The sequence below is a fragment of the Lycium barbarum genome, chromosome 8, assembly GCF_019175385.1.
Source record: "Lycium barbarum isolate Lr01 chromosome 8, ASM1917538v2, whole genome shotgun sequence".
Classification (NCBI taxonomy): domain Eukaryota; kingdom Viridiplantae; phylum Streptophyta; class Magnoliopsida; order Solanales; family Solanaceae; genus Lycium; species Lycium barbarum.
The window spans coordinates 124,017,222-124,038,761 of NC_083344.1; the positions used below are offsets into that span (position 1 = coordinate 124,017,222).

Genomic DNA, 21,540 nt, shown 5'->3' on the forward strand with positions numbered 1-21,540 from the left:
CTCACCAACATGGTAAAAGTTCAGGAAGCCAATCAACGGAGCTACTAAGATCCCTCGCTTTTATCCTAGTTCAAGGTTCCAGTCCAGACAGATAACTCTCAAAAAAAAAAAAACCTATGCTAGAATTTATCGCAAGACTTACAAAGCAGAGCTTATGCAAGTAAAGTGCATGTATTAGTCTACTATGGTTAACCTTAACCTTAGAAGTGCTTCAATTAATTATCAAAGTTAAACAATCCCATTTATCTTCTTTTCTTTTTGGCAAATTGGAAAGGATTATCAGGGTAGCTTACAATCTTTCAACAGCAACACCGCTTAAGTTTGACAGGACAAGAATCCCACTTGTCGCTTGAAACAACGATTCTTGCCGTCACATATTTCAGAGAACAAAATCCGAGTGTTCCTCTTCACTTCTGGTTGTCTTGGTTTAAAGAACTAAACTGTGTTTCCTTCTGAGGGGAGACAGGGAATAATAATTTTTGAAATTATGTAAACTAGTATAGAATGGACAACAAATATAGGACTTACTATGCACTCTTTTCACCACTTGGCTTCTGAAATCTATTCAATAAAGTAATAACATATCGCTTGCACAACAAATGAACCTGTTATAGGTCCGAAAAGGGGTCTTTTGTCGCAAAAATAAAGCTTCTAGGGAAAGATCGTAGGAGCATGTTCATTGGTCATATATATATATATATATATATATATATATATATATATCACAAGCGGCCATGAGTTATTTGCTACCCAATGTACCAGCCTACCTAGCCAGTCTACAAATGAACCTGTTATAGGTCCGAAACAAGGGGTCTTTTGTTGCGTTCAATCAACAGCAACTTAATATTTCATGAGGAGAAAGCTATTGGCAAAACAAAACTTCAAGGGAAAGATCGTAAGAGCATACTTCTCTGCACTCTATATCAAAGGCGGCTATATGAGTTTCTTAGTTGAGCAGCAACAACAACAACAACTATGCCTCAATCCCATGCAAGTTGGAGTTTCTTAGTTAAGTATGACGACAAATTCCATCAAGGCCAAAAACACTATATCTACTACCAGCGAACTCACCAAATCCAATACCAGGAAACACTCCTCCTTCAAAGTGGAATGTATATATATAGCTACCCCTGCTCCACCAAATGGATTTAATCCTCCTCCTCCCATTCCTGAACCTCCCCTGATCATATTCTCTACATTTCATCTCATCGCTAAGAATCTGCAAAGAGAGCCAAGATAATCTGACAAATAGCAGTAGGTCACCATACTATGAAAGCAAATAGTAAAATAGTGAAATGGGGAACGGAAGTAACAAAGTATAAGGATTTTCAAATAACATTTCATACTGCAAAATCCATACGGATGGAAGCAAACTGCAAAGTGCCGCAAGCATCATGAGTTCTTTATCAAACTACACCATCTGAAAAGCTTAGGAGGGTCAATCTGCTAATCAGAGACTTAATAGGAATAAAATAGTCATTTCAAATGGTGACGAAGATATCTCATAGCTAATAGTATAATATAAGAATGACCCCCATGATGATGCAAAAAGTCAGCTACTAGGCGTATGGAAAATTCTTGAAGAAAAAACTTTGCGCAAAAAGAAAAAACGTGTACAGAGAGTTATTTTCTTAAGTTGTGCAAATGTTCTGTGAGAGGAACTCCACTTAAATCATTTTTTTTCCCACAAAAAATTTTAAAAAATCTTAATGAAACAAGCTTTTGAAAAACAGAAACTCATGCTTCATCTCTTTCAAGAGTTGCAGCCAGCTTCAGAAGGGATTATGAAAGTAGAATATGGAAAACAAGTATGAAAAAATCACATATATAGTCAGTTTATCGCTTCCCTGGTAAAATACAAGGAACCTAAAGCTATACATCAGCAGAGAGCATCGGCATCTTTAACAAGTTTGCTTGTGTCAAATTCAAGCCAAGGAACAAAGGTCATCGCCATATTAACTTATTAACAATTGGATTGGGTGCTGCATAGATATTGTACCTCAGAAGCCACAATGATGAGAATTGCCACATGATATCTATTCTTTCAGGCCAGTATTAGAACACAGTGCATATCTGAAGAAGTCTTTTTCATCATCTGGTACAAGAAACACATCTCACAACATTCTCTTTTTCTTCTTCCTTGTGAGAATAACTGACCACTCAGCCAAAAAATGTGACATAACCTACAAACTTGCCATCATCCACCGTCATCTCCATAGTGATACATTTCTTTTCTTCTGATTCTTCCATTCTCAAGACAATATCATACTGGACGCCAAAGGAAGCAATATAGCTTAAAGAAAAAACATGTAAACGAGCAAAATATTTTGAACCAAACCCTCCAAAGTTTGAGATGATGCACTAAGCAGTGGTTTTCTCATCACGAACACGTAACAAAACAAAACTTATCATAGCTCTATCATCCTCTCTTGTAAGATCATTGTGCTAAATTCATAAGAGGAATTCAAGCAGCTTAAATCTGACTATCTTGACCAGTGCTTTTGCTCTTTCCTGAATCTTTAAGTAAATATCAACCTTGAGATTATGGCAGACCATGTCCCAGGACAAGATAATATCTGTAATAACAAGCAACAAGCCAGGCACATCGCATAGCTGAGAATGTCCTGCAATATATTCCTTTTCATGTAAGACATCCGGAGGACATACTGAACCATCTATTATACCTCCAATTAGCAATATCTGAGTTACCTGAAGTTTAGGACTTACAACTAAATAAACGTCAACTATGAAGACTGCCCACAAGAGCAGAATATGCACTAGCATCAGGTGTAAGTCCTGCCTCTATCATCTCATCATATAATCTAAAGGCTTCATCTGATCTGCCCTCTTTCGATAAGCCAGAAATCATTACTGTGAAAGTCACCACATTCGGAACTAAACTCTTTGTAGGCATCTCGTTGAAAAGTTTCAGAGCATTATCTACCTTTCCTGATATGCATTCCCCATGTACAAGTGAGGTGTATGTATAACGATCAGGTATCAGGCCCTTAGATTCCATAACAATTTTTAGCCTATATGCTTCCTTCATCATACCTTTCTTGCAATAACCATCTATTAGGGCATTGTACGTTGTTGTATTAGCCTTAACTCCTTTAGATTCCATCTCTCGAAGTATCCTTTTTGCTTCAACAAAATTTCCTTCCTTAGAATAAATATCGATCAAAGTTGTATAAGCAACTTCATTTGGAGCTACGCCTCGATCCACCATCGAAAGCAACCACGTCTTTGCTTCCTCACGCCGATCTAACTTACACAATCCAGTAGCAATTATATTATAAACATATACATCAGACTCATGTCCTTTGCCCTCCATAATTCTCTGCAGCCTCCATGCTTCGTCTATATTACCTTGCTTACAGTAACCATCCATCATCGTATTAAATATAACTCGACTTATGTCAATACCTTTACTTTGCATCTCATTAAGTAAAACTTCAGCTGCTTGCATCTGTCCAGCCTTGCACAAGCAATTTATCAAAGCTCCATACGTATGAGCATTCGGAACGAGTCCCCTCTCCACCATTTCATCAAACAACGAAAACGCTTTTTTCACATTGCCTAACTTACTGCAACCACTAATCATAGAGGTATATAAATGCACATCTGGCTCTATGCCTTTCCCTTCTATTTCCTTAAACAACCTCTCAACCGCTTTTAGATTTCCAAAACTAGAATACCCTTCAATCAAAAGAGTATAACTCGTCGCATCAAGATCCAACCCTTCTTTCTCCATTGTCATCAAAATCTCCTTTATAGCCACAAAATCTAACTTCTTCATATAACCATCTAATAATGTGTTATAAGTATACTCATTCGGTTTCACCCCTTTACTAACCATTATTTCATCCATGATCTTTCTTGCCTTACAAACCTCCCCCATTTTACACAACACATCAACCACCATCGTCATCGAATAAACAGTAATTCTCACATCAAATTCAACCATCTTTTCGAAAAACTCAACCAACGAATCATATCGTTTTCGCCTTTTCATAGCAAGCAAATAAACCATACAAGCTCTATCATCAATCTCAAACCCCTCACTCCTCATATACTCAAATACCTCTAAACCTTCCTTAAACCTCATATTATCAACATAAACCCTAAACAACATATCAAGAATCTTCCCTATAACCTTATGTTCTACATGATTCTCACTAAACAAAGAACCTACTTCTAAAATTGGTTTTATCATACCATCATTAGCAGCAACAACATTCAATATACTCTTAGCTTCAGCAAATCTCTTGGCTTTAAACAGTCTCAAAACCAAATCTATATGTGCTTCAAGATTGGGTTTTTGGTGACTCAAAGATTGGTTTTTTTGGAGAAATTTAAAGAAACTTAAACAAGATTGTATAGGGACTAATGGGTTAGATAGAACAAGATGGGTTATTTGGGGATTAACTTTGGAAATTAAAGAAGGGGGTATTTCATTTGTAGAACTGGAATTTATTAGTGTATTGGAGATCAATTTGGCAATTTCTTGATTTGGTTTGTTGGGAAAAAGTTGTTTTACAGTTTTGTAAAAGTTTTGAGTTGACATTTTTGAGCATAAAGCTGTAATTTTTACAATGGAAGTGTTATGAATTTAAGGAGATTGATGACATGTTTGGATGAGCAAAAGGTGTAGTAGTAATGTGTTTCTTCAGAAACTCTGGGGAAGACGGCGTTAACTAAATTTTAGACCTTTTATGGTTTTGAAAGAGTTGAAATTGGCCCAAATACTTTTTAAAACTTACTCATAAGTCCTCGATTTTAACACTTATGTAGAAAAGAAGTCCCTTTAAGTTGTTTGGATGAGTAGAAGGTGTACTTTAAAGATTTGTGTTTCCACACTGTATTATTTTATAATATTTGGATAGATTGTACGGTTACTTATATCTTTATTAGTTGTGTGGCTTGAACGTACTATACAATAACTGATATTGTTTATCCGTAATTATTGTAAATATTAGATTTACCAATAAATTACTAATAAAAATAATCTAAAACCACTTTTTCCCTTATTTATACCAATTATGTCTTGTAAATATATTAAACTAGTAAATTTAGCCGCGCTTCTTGCGGTTGTGAAAGAACTCGTCAAATTTATGATGTAATCTCTTTCTAACACCTACATATTAAAAATAGTACTCCCTCCGTCCCAAGAAGGTTGACCTATTTGGAGAGTCAAACAACTTTTTTTTTACTATGATTTTCTCCAACTCTTTTCATATATTGTAAATCATTAGTTTATGTAGTTTTTAAATATGTAAATTTTATTATAAAATATTCGAAAAATCTATGTTTGAAATTGAGTGAAAGAAAAAGTTGTTTAACTCTCCAAATAGGTCAATCCTCATATAAATTGGGACGGAGGGAGTAGTATGTTTTTGCGGAAACTAAAGATTACTTGTGGAGTTGTAGCGTACAGTACTTAGTATCTTGTCAAATATTTTGTTATACAATGATATGATGTAGGAAAACTTCACCCTTATCGATAATTTCCAGTGTCTCTGTTGTGGCCTTTCCCCCAGTCCCATATTTACTTAATCATAAACGAACTTATTTTATACATTCTTTTTTGAAGCACCAGACACTTGCAAGTCTAAGAGCTATATAAATAAAAACAATCATGTAAACAGACAGTATGCTCTATCAGAAGCTACTTCCAATAAACTCAAAAGTGGAAAAAGGTTGGATGACTCTTCATTTATCTAAAAAAGTTTGTTCCTTTTGGACGGTCGTGGAAAGAATCAGTCCATCACCTGCATACCATGAGTTTGACACTTCATATGACGTCAAATGGTACAGAAATACAGCAGATTCAGACCAAATTGATATGCCTAAATCAATGAATAAATCTAAGAAACAATTAACATACACAATTTTGAAAATACAAGGAGTCTTGAAGGTTTAAGGAGCCAACCAGATAGATACCATCAGATATATGCCAATATGCCAATAAGGTTCTACATACACAACAACCAATATGACAGTGGAAGTTGAAAACAATCCACCGAAAGAGTGATATTTCATATGTTTACCTCAAAAATAGACGGTCTTCAATATGTGAATGGACTTGCATAAATAAAAAGTTAAAACAAAAAGCAGATCTGAAGCACCTCCTTCACGTATATTTTATTAGCGAGGTGGACATCACCTTTATTTTTATTTTATTTTCTTAAAAAAAAAAGGAGTTCGTCAACCATAAAAGGATGCTTACTTGTGAGAGTCATTGGCTTGATAATCTTCTCCATTTCCCTGCCTAATTCCATCAAACTTGAGGAATAATCTCAATTGAATAAGGTAAATTAAAACCTCGTCAAAGTTTGACCTGTTTGCAATATTTTTCATAACCTCTTCTGGTTGAGTAATATAGGCAGCTATGTATTAGGTGTGCGAACAAAGTACCACATTGGTAGCTGAAAAGAAAAATGAGCTACTTATAAGGTGTTGGATACTCTTAATGACGTGAGGCCTTTTGGAAAAATCGTGCGGGCTTAGCCCAAAGCGGACAATATCACATCATGTTAAGAGTATCTTTGGACCGTTTAGCCCAACAACTGGTATCAGAACCAATGGTTTGGCTAGACGAGTATGAAAATGGCGGAGTGCGGCGTAAACACTTCTGACTCGTGAATTATGGTAATGAAAGAAAGAGGACCTACTTATGTGAGGTCTTTTGAAAAAATCGTAGGCCCAAAGCGAAAAATATCACATCATGTTAAGGTACATTGGTAATAGGCACCACAGAAAATCTCATGTGAGCCGGTCCATCGTGAACAAACATGCAGGGCATCCCAAAAAAGTGTGACTCACAACCCCTGCATTTATAAGAGCACATGTTTATCCATCAATTCACTACTTTTGACTACTTTATACCTAACTAGACTCTCCCAATCAAGATCTAGAAAATTAAAAAAAGGGAATTGAATGAGAGCATATAGCACCGAGTCAAAGGACAAGGATGAGGTCTTCATGTAAGAAACAGTAGGAAAGAAGAGCTAGCAAAGAGAACTACCTCAAATAGAAGGAAAGGTAGAGTATATTGTATTAACATTGGATCAAACAAAAAATAGACTATATATATGCAACTTTAATTTTCATATTAAGCAGAATAACACTGACGCAACTAAACCAATAAAGGATCATCGGTACCGCTAATATATGAATGAAACGGTGGTGATGGTACCTGTAGATAAAACAACAAACTCCTCAAGTACTTCTCTGAAGGAAACTTGAAGGAAATTCTACAAAAAGAGTAAAATGAGAAATTTGCCACAATAGTACCATCGATAGAGCAAATATTTTGTGATGATTAACAAATGAATTACCTAAAGAGCAAATACTTTGTTGCGATTACCAAATTAATTAACAAAAAAAGAAGAAGAAGAACAAACCTGACTGATTGAGTCGTAGAATGAATCCACAAATAACAATGCTAACACATGCCCTTTAAGAGTTGAAAAGTCTTCAGAGAAATAAATTGAAGTCTGCAAAGCCCAATGCACCTTTGTCAATGGCTCCATAAAACACTCTTGTCCCATGGAGATCTCCCAGCTTTACTATAATCTGACATAAGCGGTTGAAAGAACTTGCTATCTCAGCCTCATAACTGCTACAATAGATCCCTACTGGCAATTATGTCTTCAAATTAGATGAGACATTTAGTCAAACTTGTCAAACTTTCCCCTACCCGCTCCAATTAAACCTATTCGCTTCAACAACATGAATCAACTCAACATTTATTTAACTATGGTTGCAAAAGACTGGATTATCATCTTAATAAAATGAGAGAGAGAGAAACTCAGATGTTGTAACAAATTTTGTACGTCCCCAATGCCAGATTTCATTGATCATCAGAGTATAAATCAAATTTAAAAGTCTTAAAATAGTTCCAAGGGAAAGATCAAAGACCTAAGGTTAGACCGAAGAGCTTCAGAGAACAATGGAGGAGGAGTTCAAACATCTTCTGTACACTTACCCTCCATTCAAATCTTCATATCAAGACTCTATTTTTCTAATTCTATGGTGTGAAATAAATTATAATAATGCTAACTTTCACCTTGGACTGATCCAAAATCGACCGCTAAAGTGAAGATACAAAAATATGCCAAATTCACAGAGGGGATAAAACTTGAATGTAATCTTTCTTTAAAGTGAATAACTTTATCTGGTGGCGAAGAACATTTCAGCAAAAAACTACCAAAACAAAGAAAAAGACTCCAGTTCCAGAAACTACACTTCTTGAAGATCGTTCTGCCGCTACTTCTCTGCTCTTGAAAAACATGTTTAGAATGTACTTCTCTTCAGTAGATCAACCAACAATATTTTCAGAATATGCACAACTGAACAATGAAACCACAATAGAGAACCCAACAGACCAAGAAAGCTATAATGGTCCCTATTTTAACCTTAAACAGTTACTACAATACTGTGTAAGGGAAAACAAAAGCAATATTTTGCAAGGTAGGAAAACAAATCATTTGATAGAGCCAAATAAATTATCAAGAGAAGAACCTTACAAAACCCAATGTAAGAACACAATACTCTGAAGCAATGGCAATATCATTTCCGAGTTTCTCAAAGGCCTTATCAATAATCTCAATAGGTGAATTATTTTCTAGCCCCTCTACCACAGTCCTCTACCTCGATAAAACAAAAGAAAAGCCTCCAGCTTTCGTCACAAAGGCGATAACTACACGCAGACAGAAACTAATGAAATTTAGACATTCCATGAGCAGAGGCAAATCCAAAATTTTAAAAGAATGGGTTCACCTAAGATTTTTTTTTTTATTTTTACTTTTTAAAAAAAGATGCAAAAGTGCATTTAGTTGAATTTGATCCCAGGACCTTAAGGGATTAATGTCAGCACTTAACTAGTATTCCACTCAATCTTATTTGACCATGTGTTCCTTCAGTTAATATTAGATATATTTTAAGAATAATATATATAATATACCGAGTTTAGTCGCGCGACCATGTGTTCACGTGACCCATGTTTCCTACCTAAATTCGCCCCTGCATGAGCAACCATTGTTGCGGCAATGGAACTATTGACTCATTCTACTTAGGGTTAGCATTTAATGGCATCACAATCAGATGAATTAGAAAAGGTGATTGGTAAGATAAGGCCTAGCCCCCCTTACTTTTATTTTTTGAGTTTCACTTTTATTATATATAAAAAATTGCATTAAAAAAAGAAGAAGTTAGAAAAGGCAAATCACAAATCTCTTCAACTGCCAACCAGGAAGAATGAAAACTAACTGAAGCCATATGCAGGCCATCTTCAGCATTCTACATTAAGGAAAAAATACAAACTAAATGGACATTTTGTAGCAGGATGCTGGTTTTTATACCGCTAGTTGAAAATAATTTAAAAGGCAGCAAATAAGCACATAATTTATCTCCTTTTGAATCTCAAATTTGTATATAAAAACAACATATCAACCGTAACAATATAATTTTTTTATATCAAATTTACTGCACTTTCAAAGAAAGTTTCCAGAGTTTCAATCACAATTGTCAAAATTAAGCAGCGCAAAAGTTAAAGGACCTTAGAAGGCTTGTTTCTTATGAGTATCCTAATCCTATATAATTAATGTGATAAAATAGCTACTTGATAACCAAAGTGACAAGGAGTGTCGTGGAAACAACGACAGTGCCGTAGTGGGAGGCGATACAACACGAATATCAACTTTTACCTCGTTACCCAAATGAAAAGATTTACAAACCGCAACGGAAGGAGTAGGGGAAGAGGCATCATCAGTACCACTAGTCAACAAATTTTAAAAATAACTTATTTATCATTAACATAGCTACTATTAGTTTAGAAGTCTTCCAAATGTGTAAGTTCATGTTAGTTGTTTAGTGATGGAAATTCCGACAGTAGGCACATTAATCAAATTGAAGTAGATGTTGATACAAAAAGTTAACTTAGAGAAAAAGGGGGGAGGAAGGACATTTCCAAGTAATGATAATAGTGGTTGATCTTTTTCTTCAATTACTGGGAAAAATGTTTCTTTTCGACTTTGTGATCGAATCTGCAAGAAAGTGAAGTTGAATGCCCAAAAGATTGATATTTTGGTGACGGCATGTATAGTAAACACGGTTCAAAATCGTTTTCCGTGTAATAAAAAGAATAAGAGAGCAAAAAGTGAAGAATATCAAATCTGAAGCATAAATTTTGGATTAGAATTTCAGAAGGAATAAATTTATGAGTTTTTGATTTTCCAGGGCATTAAGCCTTGTCCTTTTTTAGCCCTGTGCTGCCCGGCCGGATTTAGCAAGGGCCAAGGAGTGTCATCCGACATGGCTTGGCTAAAACTTTTTGCTTATACATGAAAAAACGTTATAAAATAGATAAATAAAAGGAGTGACGCTTCTACATAGATAATGCTTCTTAGCACAGTGGTCACGACCTACATCACCAACGACCAAGCCCGCGAGTTCAAGCCTCAACGTCTGCTCATTTTTTAAAAAATTTAAATCTCCCATATCTAAAATAGTAAAAAATAGAAATCTATTGGTATTAAACCCTTTACCTCCTTCAAAGTATCAACAAAACTATTGCACCTAGAATCGTCTTCATACTCTATTGTTCCAAAAAGGAATCATTTATCAACGAGTTTTATGCCTACATCTCAAAAGAAGAGGAATTTGTGTAGATGATCTATAATAGTCATATTTGCACTACGCTTAATTAATATGATATGAATTGTATTTTTTAAATACGATGTGGTTTGAATGATTCATTCATTTTTTTTACTTCTTTAAAATGTAGAGGCGTATCAAGAATTTCAGCTCTATGATTTTATTTTTTTTCTTTTTCTATGGGTTCAACCTTTAAGGTTTTTGATATTGAACCCATTGTATTTGTATATATAACTTGTTGCAATTTTAATATTTTTTTTTGCACATAAATTTGTGTTTCACGTCGAAAGTGTTGAGTGTAGATGAGTCTGGTGTGACAACAATGAATCACCCACCTCTATTAAAATGTTGACACTACTTATAAAACATCCTGCGTACGCCACTGTGTGCTGGAACTTTAATAGTGGCCTTGATGGATGTCCAACGGTTGGGTTAAAAGAAAAGGGTAAGCCTGTCAATTGGGCCAGGTCGGTCCGGGACCGACCCACCTAACCTGGCCCATAATCGGCCCGGCCCCCCAACCAGGTAAGAAGGTGGTAGGCTGGGCTAGTGGAAACAATTAGGGGGTTGGGTCGGACATGCCATTTAGCTCGATAGCCTGGCCCACCACCAACCCGGGTTCTGGCCCACCGGGGGCCCAGCCTGACCCGACCCACTTAGAATTTTTTTTTTTTTGGTAAAAAATCATAAATAGGCATTTTTACATATATATATGACAAATTTCGTAACTTCCACCATTTCTTCTTTTTTCTCCTATTTGCTGTAAAAAAATAAGTTGGTAACACCAAAAATTATGGCGGCAGAGAAAACATCTTTTCGTGAACATGATTCGAGCAAATTAATATAATAACACTATTGAGCATCATGGATATTATTATAAAAATAATCAATTAGCATAATTAAAAGGACGATAGTTATGTCAAAATGTTATGTCATCAGTGATCCCTACTGATAGCTGAGTTTACAAAATCGTTAAAATGAAATAAAAGGATCAACTCACAGAGAAATTGGAAGATAGATTGTGATGAAGTACGAAAATATAGAACAACCAATGTCTAAGATTTTTATTAGTTTCAAACATTTTATATGTAATAATAATTAAATATTTTTCCGCTTATTTGAAATGTCTCCGCCGATGATGGAGAGGTGACAATCTGCACATGACTTTAGGACTTAGGATCAGATGAGATAATTAAATTAAGAACTTTGGTTAAGTATCAAAACTCATGTGCATTGTTCTCATTTAGTTATTGTGTGATTTCATTTCATTTTTTTTGGGGGGGTTAAAAAGATTAGCTTATTTATAGCAAAAAAAAAAAAAAATCCTAATTTATGTATATCTTGTATATGTTAATGGTATATTTGTGTATATCTTGAATATGTTGTTGGAATGAAAACTCCCAAAGGCTATTTAAGTGCTAAAAATTATAAAAAGTTGAGAATATGATACAAGACTACATAAGTAATTTAAAATAAAACTTCAAACTTAAATTGCTAACATTGCAAATTCAAAACATACAAACTTGAACGGTTAACTTATTACAAATGAAAAGTTCAAAACGCTAGCATCGATGGAGAAATTTAAAGAAGAGATAGACTTCAAAGTTCAATTTTGTGCCTTTTGTCCAAGTGCCTACTTAACGGACTGGTACCCCCAAAAACCGGTTCGGACTTATGGAGATATATTTGACCACAATGTTGACATTTAACATATTCCTCGTCTACTCGCTCAAAATGCAACCACACCGGACTTGATGGTTAAAATAAAGTTGACAACAACTAGATTTTAAAGTATCAAACTTAATAAATTTTAGTATTAGAATTTTTTTTAAAAATAATTAAAATCGGGCCCAGCCCACTTAGCCCACTATGTACTTCTACCCGGGTAGGGGGCTGGGTCGGACACCCCTTTCCGGCCCCCAACCTAGCCCACTAATTATGGCCCGGCCCGATCCCATTTGACCCGCATTTATATGGCCCGGCCCGGCCCGACCCACTTGACAAGCTTAGAAAAGGGTCGTCCGAAGAAATGACCAGATGAAAGGAAAGCGAAATTTTATTTTACATGGAAGAGAGAAAACAAAGATCAGTGTTGGAATAGACGTCGTCAATGAAGAAAGAAGAAACCATTTGCTAAACTTGATATGTTGCGACGTACAAGTTATTAATTAGGTAAATTTGGAAAAAATAGGGAAAACCACAAAAATTGGAGGAAAAAGATAAAGGCTGTACCCGGGGGATAAAGCGCCAAGTGGCGGGCCTATGTCTATATATATATAAATAAATTATCACTTTCTCCGTTCACTTTTACTTGTTCACCATTCCTAAAATAGATTTTTATTTTTACTTGTCAGTTTTTACATATCAAGATAAGACAAATTCTTTTTTCCTGTTTTACCCTTAACATTAATTACTCATTCCAAATCATTTTCCAAAACCAATACCATTATATACCAATTAATATGGGCATCATGGTAAAATACACTCTTTATTTATTATTTCTTAAATAGCGTGAAAAGTCAAAAGTGGACAAGTAAAAATGAACGGAGGGAGTAAATTCATGGTATCTCCAGTGAAATTTTGCAGCCAAAAGTGTTCATTTGGGGGGAAATTCTTGAGGTTCCCTCGTATAGTTCTACATCCAGCGAAGTGGATGTTAATGCCAATCCCCATACAAAATTTAGATAGAAATTTGCATGGATCCCATCCTATTTTTTCAAGCAAAAGTTAAGTTGGAGTTAGAATTTCACTCTTTTCATTGTCCTGTAGCAGGAGGACTACTTACTTCACTTCTCGGCTTTCTAGCTACTTCCTTCGTTCACTTTTTGTTGTCCACTATACTAAAAATAAATTTTCACTTTTACTTGTCCACTTTAACATATTAAGAGAAAGACAATTTTATTTTTCCTATTTTGCTCTTAACGTTAACTACTTATTCCCCAAAATATTTTCCAAGTCCATTGAAACTATACACCCTTAATATGAGTGTTGTGATAAAATATGCATTTCATTTACTATTCTTAAGCGGCGGATAAAGTCCATTGTGAACAAGTAAAAGTAATTAGAGGGAGGGAGTAGTTGTTAAGATTTTTGGCAACCGAAAATTAATAAGTCCTTAAAACTTGTGGATTGATTATATGATGAGTAATTAACGGAATGACCTTTAAGATAAGAATGTTTAATTAGCATTGTTCTAGAAAATCTAGAAGTCAGAGTGGAGCAAAGAAATTCTAATAAGGAATTCAAAAATATGCAAACTTGCATAATAAGTAAAGAGCCTTAATTATCAAGGAAATTCAACAATTTATATATACATAAAAAAAATTGTATACACCCGACATACACGGTAATTTCTCTACCAATTAAAGAGGATTCAATTGAATACCCCTCAATACACTTAGCTTACGCCACTCATAGGTAAAGTAACAACCAAAAGAATTAATTCTATGTAATATTAATTATGCACACACTTATACGGTAAATTATAATGGAACTAGCAGTTGAACTAGGAAACAAGTGAAGGGTAGTAAAATTATATCTAGCGAAATATGCACCTGATAATCGCGCCTTTGGTACTTACCAAAGACTGTAATTGCATTTAGTTTCCAAAAAGTTTTTTCTTTCCTTAACCTATTCTAACTAGGATTAATTACTACGCCTATGAATTACTCCATTTTATTTCCTAAAGTCGTTTTTCCATAACCTGTTCTAACTAGGATTACCATGTATATATATTAGTAAGCCTTCAAGCAGTACTTTCATCACCTCTCTTTTGCACGATGGATTGCGAGTTAGGTAGAGTTGTAGAGAAATCTCCGTGTGGTAGGTTTATTAGATACAACGAGATGTTAGGAGGAGGTGCTTACAAAGAAGTGTACGTAGGGTATGACCGTGTTGAGGAAATTGAAGTTGCATGGAACCAAATCGTATATTATGGAGAAGATGAAGCATTAAAAGACCCCGAAAAGTTGTTTTCTGAAGCTAAGATGTTGAAGTCCTTAGACCATGAAAGGGTTATGAAGTGTTTCGAATATTGGTTCGATTCAAAGTCCAAAACCCTAAACATGATCACAGAGTTATTCCCCTCTGGCAGCTTGAAGAAGTATCTTTCCAAGTACGATGATGATGGTGTTGGCGTTGATTTAGCGAGTATCAAGAACTGGGGCAGGCAGATTCTTGAAGGTTTGAGGTTTCTCCATAGTCAGAGCCCGAAGATTATCCATAGAGACATCAAGTGTGACAATGTGTTTGTTGATAGTGGTGGGAAGCAAGTTAAGCTTGGAGATTTTGGGTTGGCGATTCGTCTTATGGAGGGTAATTTCTTGAAAGAGAAAGAGGCTAAGGGTACACCTGAATTCATGGCTCCAGAGTGTTATGACGGGGAATACAACGAGCTGGTGGATGTATATGCATTCGGGATGTCTCTGCTGGAGATGGTCACTGGTGAATATCCGTATATGGAATGCAGTAATGGGATTCAGATATTTAAGAAAGTGTACACTGGTGTTAAGCCTAAATCTCTTGGAAAGGTAAAGGACTCTAGAGTGAAAGATATCATCGAAAAGTGCATGCTTCCCATGTCTGTTAGGCCATCTGCAGAAGAGTTGCTGAAAGATCCGTTCTTTGTTTGCAATGGCGGATTATCGACGTTAGAGGCTTGTGCTCCCGCTTCCAGTTTTGTAAGGGGATTACATAGTTGTGCAAGGGATATCAGGAATTTGTATTTGGTGTGATGATGGCAATAGGATGAATCACACACGTTCTTGTTTGGGATTAAGGCGTGTAATTGATTGATTCTTTCTCACACATTGTCTCTTGGAAAAGTTTTAGAATAGCCAAGAGCGATTTCTTTTCGAGAATTCGTTGTAAATGTTAGAATTTAGTTGACTGGCTATTTGAGAAAGTAAATATATTGTCTTGGTGCAATTTGCATGTTTGTTCTGTTTGTTTCTTTCCTTTATGCTGTTTATGATAGATTTTATCTTTTTTGTCAGAGGAAAAGAATGCTGGTATTTAAGTGATAATTTCTAGAATGGGAGACATGTCATGTTAAATATAGCCCACATAGAAGGGGTTCTTTCTTATACGATCGTTATTGGAATGTCATCAATTCTCTGAATGTTTATAGAACTTGGGGAATTCTTTGGGCATGAAATATTTCCTAACTTCCATTGCCGTTTATGATAAAATTTTAAGGAAAAAAAATCAGTATATGATAGCGCATTACTAAGTTAAATTTCAACACAAATGCCACAAAAGATTATGGATTCAATATTTTAGAACATGAATTTAACTCTATACACTGACAGTTTAAAAATTCTCTACATTATCGGTGCATATAATTAGTTAAATCTCCTACTTGTATCTGATTATCATTCTGTGGTTTACAAGAACAAATGAAGTGCAAATAAGTTTGTTCGAAAATCGGTTTATACCCTTCTGATTTAAAGTGCCATGTTGTCTAGTACTGTTGGAGTAAGAAAATATTAATGGAGAAAGAGAAATATCAATGATGCTAGATGTTATGTATTTTAGGGGGCATTTTATGTATTTTCTCAAAAAGAAAAGCCGATGGGGTTGTAACACTAAATCAAAAGCCATGACATGTGTCAACTTATCTAATTTTCCTCTGTATTTCTTTTGAAAAGAAAGAAATTAAGAGGGGGGAAATTATTCGCAATCTGTGTTTAGATTGAATTTATGTATGCATCTTATGAGTTTGCTATAAATCTTGATTAATTAACAATAATTAATTCGTATACATTCTCACATTAGCTCATTTATTTTATTTATAACTAGATCTCACATCACATGCTATTCCTGTAAACTTCTCTTCATTTTTTTATTTTTTTTGGGGGGGGGGGGGGGGGGGAGAAAATGTGTATAGTTTCACATTTTAGTCTGAATTTAGCTTCAGTTGACTCCCAAGTATATAACAAAATATATACTAATTTGTGGATTAATGAGCCTGTAATCTGAATTTAGCGTCAGTTGACGTCAAATAAATAACAAAATGTTGACTAAACATTTAGTAGGGAATAGTCCCTTGCTTAGTCCCTTGATAAGTCGATAAAACATACGTAATTAGTTTTACTTCTTTTAATGTGCATTACATTATAGCAATTTCTGCGCATACATATATTCACAAGTATTCCTAAAATGAACATAAGATTTGCAAGTCATACAAGATTCATATATATTCAACAAAAATCACGAATGTCATCATTTCATATCACATAATATTCATAAATAAAGCGTAATATTTTCCAACATACAAAACAAATGTAATTTTTCTCAGCTTCCGCAAGGTAAAGTAACATAGCAACATCAAGAATCATTACAATGTGGCTGTCTAGACATCGAAGTATCACTAGAAGATGGTATAGATGAGCTTGGCTTTGAATAAACGCAGTACCGTCATGCTTTACTTTCTCTTCGATTATTCAACATTTGTCTTCACCTTCTTGTAGCTCAGCATCTTCATCAACACTTCTCTTTCAACAATCTCTTCAGAGTTTACAGTTTGCTGTTCAACTCAACTATAGTTGAATCTTCTTTCTCTACTCTTTGTGAAAAAAATGTTAACAGTAACACTAGTATCAATTTGATGGTATTATTTGTAACATCTAACAAAACTATCCAGTCATTGATTTAACCCCAACTCACCGGCAAGCAAACACAACAGTTCTTTCTTTCAATCAGTACTCAAGTTGCAGTATAATTATCTCAAAGCACGCCATGATCATACGCTATGATAATAATATATTTGATATATGGCACCAATCAAGAGACAATGAAGAATTATTGGCCAACAGGTCAATGAAATCTTTCCATTACCAGTGCACGGCCAATATATTACTGATTCATTAGAGATTAGCAACGTAAAACCATCTAACTTTTGGACTCATATTGTTTTTATTTTAAAAGAACAAAATATGAGTATTTGAAACTACGTAAAATTATTATAAGTTTGGTGGCTTTGGTGTCTACATAAAATTATTATAACTTTCTTATATATTGATTCCTATAGAACTTTTGAAATGCCACCATTGCAGGTTCAGGTTTAGCTGGAAAAAAATGCCATGGATATTCTGATGGATTTGGTTAGCAAATAAGAGTATTCGGGCATAAAAAATCAGGCAAATGATATTTCATAACACCCTTAACAATTCATTGACTTCACCAAACCATTACACAATGTCTAGATGCCACTCTAATCAACTAGCTATCACTGTATAGTTAAGATGACTAGCTATCACTCTATAGTCAACTGCAGTTTGTCACTGCAATACTCAATTCATTGACTTCACCTAACCACTACACAATGTCTAGAAGCCACTCTAATCAACTAGCTATCACTGTATAGTTAACATGACTAGCTATCACTGTATAGTTAACATGACTAGCTATCACTCTATAGTCAACTGCAGTGTGTCACTGCAATCCTCAATTCATTGACTTCACCTAACCACTACACAATGTCTAGATGCCACTCTAATCAACTAGCTATCACTCTATAGTTAACATGACTTGCTATCACTCTATAGTCGATTGCAGTTTGTCACTGCAATACTCAATTCATTGACTTCACCTAACCACTACACAATGTCTATATGCCACTCTAATCAACTAGCTATCACACTATAGTAACATGACTAGCTATCACTCTATAGTCAACTGCAAACACTAATTATTTGTCACTGCAATACTCAATTCATTGACTTCACCTAACCACTACACAATGTCTAGATGCCACTCCAATCAACTAGCTCATTTGTCATTGTCATACACAATCCATTGACTCAACCAGTATGGGAAGAAGAATCTTTCTTTAAAACCAGAATGTGTCCATTAATTCTTTAGTTGTTTAAAAGAAAAAAAGAAAAAAAACAGACAGTTGGATATAGGATAGTACCTGAACCAACCAATCCACCATGACTAAAACATGCCTACTACTTCTTTCACTGGGATTTCTCAGTTTCTTTAGAGCTGCTTTTTGCTGTCCAAATGATCAAAAACAAGCCCTTCTCAAGTTCAAATCTGCATTCCAGGAGAATATTGCTGTTAATTCATCTTCTTCGGATGGTTTCTTCATCAATGGACTTGAGGACTGGAACTCCACCTCTGATTGTTGTAGTTGGGATAGAGTCATTTGTGATTCTAGACCAAATTCTAGAGCTGTGATTGCTCTCTATCTGGATTCCCTTCAATCTCTTGAGCCTGTGGTGGTCAATTCTTCTGTTTTGGCGCCCCTTTTTGGTATAAAATCTTTGATGATGCTTATCTTGTCCTCAAATCACATACAAGGCCAAATACCGGGTGAAGGGATCGCCAATCTTGGAAACTTAGTTCATCTTGACTTAACGCAGAACAACTTTACTGGCTCTATTCCTCCACAAGTTTTTCACTTGAGGCACCTCCAATATCTAGACTTGAGTGGGAATTTGCTCACTGGTGTTTTGAATCCTGAAGTGGGATATCTTCAAAAGCTGAGGACATTGAAGCTGGATGACAACTTTATTGGTGGGAACATTCCCACGGAGATTGGAAACCTCACCAAGATTCAAGAATTGTCCCTCAGAAACAACCGTTTTTCTGGTGGAATCCCACTCTCAGTATTGAACTCGAAGGGATTGCAAGTGTTGGATTTAAGGGAAAATTCATTCTCACAGAAGATTCCGACAATGATTGGGAGCTTGTCAAATCTGTCAACTTTGGCCTTGAGCAAGAACAAGCTGACGGGTGTTATTCCAAGTTCAATACAGAACATGACCAAGTTGGAGACTCTCAAGTTGGATAACAATATGCTTACTGGTGAAATTCCATTGTCGTTATTCAACATAAAGGCTCTGAAAAATCTGTTTCTTGGAAGAAATGCATTGAAATGGAACAACAATGCCAAGATAGTGCCTCAATGCATGTTATCTGGACTGTCCCTTCAGTCTTGTGGCCTTGTAGGACCGATCCCAAGATGGATCTCTTCACAAAGAAGTCTTGATTACTTGGATTTGAGTAACAACCAGCTTGAAGGAATTTTCCCTCGGTGGCTTGCAGATATGGAGCTTGGAACTGTTATTCTGTCAGATAACAATCTAACAGGTTCTCTCCCTCCTAGTCTCTTCCAATCCATGAATCTATCACTTCTCCACCTTTCAAGAAACAGGTTTTCAGGGGAACTGCCAGAAAACATGGGTAATGCTACCGAGATTATGATTCTCATATTGGCTGAGAACAGTTTCTCTGGGAAAATTCCGAGCTCCATCACCAATATTTATCGCTTGCTTCTGTTGGACTTGTCAAAGAACAGACTTTCTGGCACAATTCCAGTTTTTGGTCCAACTTCTTTTCTTGCGTATGTTGATATATCCTCGAATGACTTCTCCGGGGAAGTTCCTCTAACCTTTTCACAAGAAAGTAGGATTTTAGCCTTAGGGGGCAACAATTTTACGGGCAGTTTAGCTAGGAACCTGACCAATTTTTACATGCTTGAACATCTTGATCTTCATGACAACAGAATCACAGGAGAACTCCCAAACTTTATCTCAGAAATGTCCACCCTTAGAAGCTTGAATTTGAGGAATAATTCCCTACAAGGTTCAGTTCCTCGTGGCATTTCAAACTTACGTAATCTTCAAATCCTTGACTTGTCACACAACAGCTTCACCGGAAGCATCCCTGCAGAGGTCGGAAATCTAGTTGGAATGATTGAAACACCAAGAACCTTCTCATCAATTTCATTCCTTTTCACCTTCTCAATTGAGTACACTGACCTGATAGTGAACTGGAAGAGGTCAGTCCAAGGTCTATCATCGAGTGCCAGCATCAACATCTACTCTTTGCTGGACTTGTCAAAAAACCATCTTTCTGGTGAAATCCCATCTTCTTTAGGCAACCTTAGAGGCCTCAAGATGCTTAACATATCTTACAATGGCCTTAAAGGGGAAATTCCAGCAACTCTTGGGAATTTGGAGAGTCTTGAGAGCATAGATTTGTCTCACAACACTTTATCTGGTCCAATTCCCAAGTCCTTTATAAAGCTTCAACAACTCACTACTTTGGATGTCAGCAATAACCATCTAAAAGGTAAAATCCCAGTTGGTGGTCAAATGGATACAATGGATGATCCAACTTTTTATGCTAATAATAGTGGTCTTTGTGGCTTCCAAATTCAACTGCACTGTCCCGACGACAAGCCACCACAACCAGTGGAAGCCGTGAATGAGAGCAATGAGTCATGGTTTGCGTGGGAAGCAATGTGGATAGGATTCCCATTTGGTTTCGTTGTATCAGCCATAGTCATATTTCTTACTGGATTCTGCACCCCCAAGATGTTTAAACAACAGCATAGACGCTCATAAGAAAGAAGACTCGGAGCTGAAGCAGTAGTAGCATTTTAATTTGGTCAATCCCTAGAAGATACATAGTACAAATTGAGAAACTGATAAGCCACGTATATTTCATACTTATTCAAGGAGGAAGAAGCAAAGAAATATAGAAATCCTGGAGGATTGAGCAATTCTGCTAGGCAGTTTCTTACAGTTACTAGAAGTTATATGTTCCTATCATAAATGTAGTTTAGTAGTTATGAGTCATCCTATTATATAAATAATGTATCTTAGTAATGTAGGATTGTATGGTAACCATCTATTGTATGCAGACAGATTGTTCTAAGAGATATGAGATGCTTGTCTCTCTATTATTAAAATATCAGAATAACTTCTCTTTATTTATCCATTTCTGAACCTCTGTTCCTATTAGAAGCAGCATGAAAAAGACTCGTCTCAGCTCTCTTACACATGGAAAAAGAAGCATTCCGGCATAAATTTACTAATAAATATTTCCATTCGTAAAGAGTACATTTACATTTGAGTGTCAAAGACA

At 35.6% G+C, this 21,540-nt stretch overlaps 3 protein-coding genes across 8 annotated transcripts; 2 read left to right on the plus strand and 1 right to left on the minus strand.

Annotated features, from left to right (window-relative positions):
• Nucleotides 1-560: 560 nt before the first annotated feature.
• On the minus strand, nucleotides 561-4,696 carry LOC132607116 (pentatricopeptide repeat-containing protein At2g32630). Of its 6 annotated transcripts, XR_009570201.1 has the most exons (3): nucleotides 2,000-4,696; nucleotides 1,347-1,420; nucleotides 561-1,219 (listed from the first exon to the last, which is right to left on the minus strand). XR_009570201.1 is itself a non-coding variant. In XM_060320948.1 (2 exons), exon 1 carries the CDS (start codon nucleotides 4,565-4,567, stop codon nucleotides 2,741-2,743), a length of 1,827 nt encoding a protein of 608 aa, XP_060176931.1. In that variant the 5' UTR covers nucleotides 4,568-4,696; the 3' UTR covers nucleotides 1,799-2,624; nucleotides 2,728-2,740. The 6 variants fall into 6 exon arrangements, 2 of the variants coding, with proteins under 2 accessions (XP_060176931.1, XP_060176930.1); XR_009570198.1 differs by lacking the exon at nucleotides 1,347-1,420; XR_009570200.1 differs by lacking the exon at nucleotides 1,347-1,420 and having other exon boundaries at nucleotides 561-1,241.
• Nucleotides 4,697-14,438: 9,742 nt separating this feature from the next.
• Nucleotides 14,439-15,392, plus strand: LOC132608285 (serine/threonine-protein kinase WNK8-like). The gene has a single exon (XM_060322332.1). It carries the CDS (start codon nucleotides 14,439-14,441, stop codon nucleotides 15,390-15,392), a length of 954 nt encoding a protein of 317 aa, XP_060178315.1.
• A 3,156-nt stretch (nucleotides 15,393-18,548) lies between these two features.
• On the plus strand, nucleotides 18,549-21,143 carry LOC132607114 (receptor-like protein 46). Its single transcript, XM_060320938.1, has one exon. It carries the CDS (start codon nucleotides 18,594-18,596, stop codon nucleotides 21,015-21,017), a length of 2,424 nt encoding a protein of 807 aa, XP_060176921.1. The 5' UTR covers nucleotides 18,549-18,593; the 3' UTR covers nucleotides 21,018-21,143.
• The last annotated feature ends 397 nt before the right edge of the window (nucleotides 21,144-21,540 follow it).

Excerpts from the sequence above, each read along its gene's own strand:
- LOC132607116 (XM_060320948.1), bottom strand. The coding sequence starts at position 4,567 with ATGTCAACTCAAAACTTTTACAAAACTGTAAAACAACTTTTTCCCAAC.
- LOC132608285 (XM_060322332.1), top strand. The coding sequence starts at position 14,439 with ATGGATTGCGAGTTAGGTAGAGTTGTAGAGAAATCTCCGTGTGGTAGG.
- LOC132607114 (XM_060320938.1), top strand. The coding sequence starts at position 18,594 with ATGACTAAAACATGCCTACTACTTCTTTCACTGGGATTTCTCAGTTTC.